We start from the raw sequence: 1,976 nt of genomic DNA, 5'->3' as shown, positions 1-1,976 counted from the left end.
AAAAGATAATATCCAAACTATACTCAGCTCTTCAAGACCTTAAAAGTGATCATACATTGGGCATTAAGGAAAGATGGGAAGCAGAGGGAGGATTTACAGTCTCACAAGAGGAGGGGTACAGGACTTGGAAACAGCAGTGGTCAGTGACAAGCTCCCCCTCCTGGAGGGAATTCAATTGGAAAAATGTGACTTGATTCTTTCTTTCTCCGGCACAAAAGGCCTACTACTCAAATCAGACTGCCCGCTGGAGGTCCTGTGGGAATACTTTGGCATTTCATTTTCATATTTTTTGGAGCTGTCCCTCTGTGGCCCCATTTTGGAGGGAGGTTCTTGGGGTTCTGGAGGCTGTTTTTTAAAGGAAAATGGTTCTAAATTTCAAAGTCATGTACCTGTGTCATCTGGATGGTTTTGAATATACAAAGCGTGACAAATGCCTTTTTGTGTGTTGTTAGTGGGGTGCAAAAAGGCTTTGACCAGAAAATGGCTGAAGAAAACCAAACCATCAATAAATGAGTGGATTGATATAATCTATAAAATATATGTGATGTAAAGAATTACTTTTAAACCACGGAACCAAGCTGATATTTTTGAAGAAAAATGGTCAAAATGGTTGAGTGAGCTATGTGTCATCTGTAAGACCTGATTTCATATAAATCGTCAAAATAAGGTTGAAATTCTTTTAATAAGAAATTTCTTTTCCCTATTCTTGTGCAGTATCTTTATAATTTTATTTTGTGATGTGTTTGTGTTCAGCTGCTGTTTTACTTGGTGCTCAAATCCTCCTTTCATCATGCTAAATCGTAAATCAAGAACCTTTTTTCTTTTTTTCCTTATCTTCAAACAGCATCTTTATATTTTCTTTATGCGTGATGTACGTATGGTAACTGCTGTTCGACTTGACGCACAGATCCTCCCCGTCACGTTATGTTATGTTGTATGTTCCGTGCCCAGATGGCACATACATATGTTTATGTTAAAAGAAAAACAATAAAAAGTAATAAAAATAAATAAATGCATGCAACCCTTGACAGTTTTGTGCTTGTTCATTTCCCTGTTCTATAAGTACACTGCCATCACTGCCATATATGTAATATACAATACCTGGTCCAGCATGCCGTAGCAGGCAGGCAGAGTGCTGGTGTTGGTCAGCCGCACTTGCTGTTCATAGCGGTGATTTAGGAAACACCTTTGAAAGTCCAAGACTGGAGTCTCCACCACAATATCAGGAACAACACACCTATTAACAAAGATAAATAGACAGATAGAGGAGAGGAGAATAAAAGATTTGAGGTTTGTGTATCAATCACAACAGTATTTGGCATCAAATCATGGCCGACTGCAGTGTCTTAATTAGAACTTATTCATGACTTAACAATGACGGTGATTGCAGCAAGGAATTCAGATTGCCACTGCCCTATTCTGAGTGATGGTGCAGGTGACATTCAAATGTATTATTATGCAAATTAGGCTCTGAATATTTAACACATACTCCACCAATTTGTCGACACTTGTATGGAAGTTCAATGGACTGCATTTTCAGTTTGTCAAAGCATCAGCAAGAGCCAGAAGACAGCCAGAAGCACAGAAGAGGTTAACGCCAGAATAAAAGACACTTTGCTTTAAGAGAAAGTGTGGTCAGTTTGTAAAAAGCAACCTCTGCTGTTTTATGCCATCTTATGAGTATGTTTGCGTATGTATGCACATCAAAGAGCGTGTGTGTATGTTCCCATCTGTAAATGTGTCTGACCTGGCTATGATAGGCAGAGTTAGGATTTTCTTCCCGACACCCTGAACATCCACCACCAGCGCCAGACTGTAGCTTCTGACTGTGTTGGAGCACAGCTTCACCTGTGTACATAATACACACATACAATAGTATTGAGACGACAAAAGGTTAAAAACATACAGAAAAAAATTGCTCACATCAATATGGAATGCCATTTTATTCAAAGTTAAATAAATGGAAAATACATACA

General features: G+C 38.7%; 1 protein-coding gene across 1 annotated transcript in view; it reads right to left on the bottom strand.

The window, feature by feature from the left end:
• LOC116693535 (hydrocephalus-inducing protein) overlaps positions 1-1,976 on the bottom strand; it is a 109,106-nt gene that overhangs the window by 94,778 nt on the left and 12,352 nt on the right. Inside the window, exons 8-9 of the mRNA XM_032522524.1 lie at positions 1,748-1,848; positions 1,102-1,237 (exon numbers count right to left, since the gene is read on the bottom strand). Of these exons, the coding sequence (XP_032378415.1) occupies positions 1,102-1,237; positions 1,748-1,848 (237 nt within the window). The remainder of the gene's footprint in view (positions 1-1,101; positions 1,238-1,747; positions 1,849-1,976) is intronic.

The sequence above is a fragment of the Etheostoma spectabile genome, chromosome 8 (assembly GCF_008692095.1).
Source record: "Etheostoma spectabile isolate EspeVRDwgs_2016 chromosome 8, UIUC_Espe_1.0, whole genome shotgun sequence".
In the NCBI taxonomy this organism is placed as follows: domain Eukaryota; kingdom Metazoa; phylum Chordata; class Actinopteri; order Perciformes; family Percidae; genus Etheostoma; species Etheostoma spectabile.
Note: the sequence above shows the minus strand (reverse complement) of the source record. Positions and strands in the feature narration are given on the sequence as shown.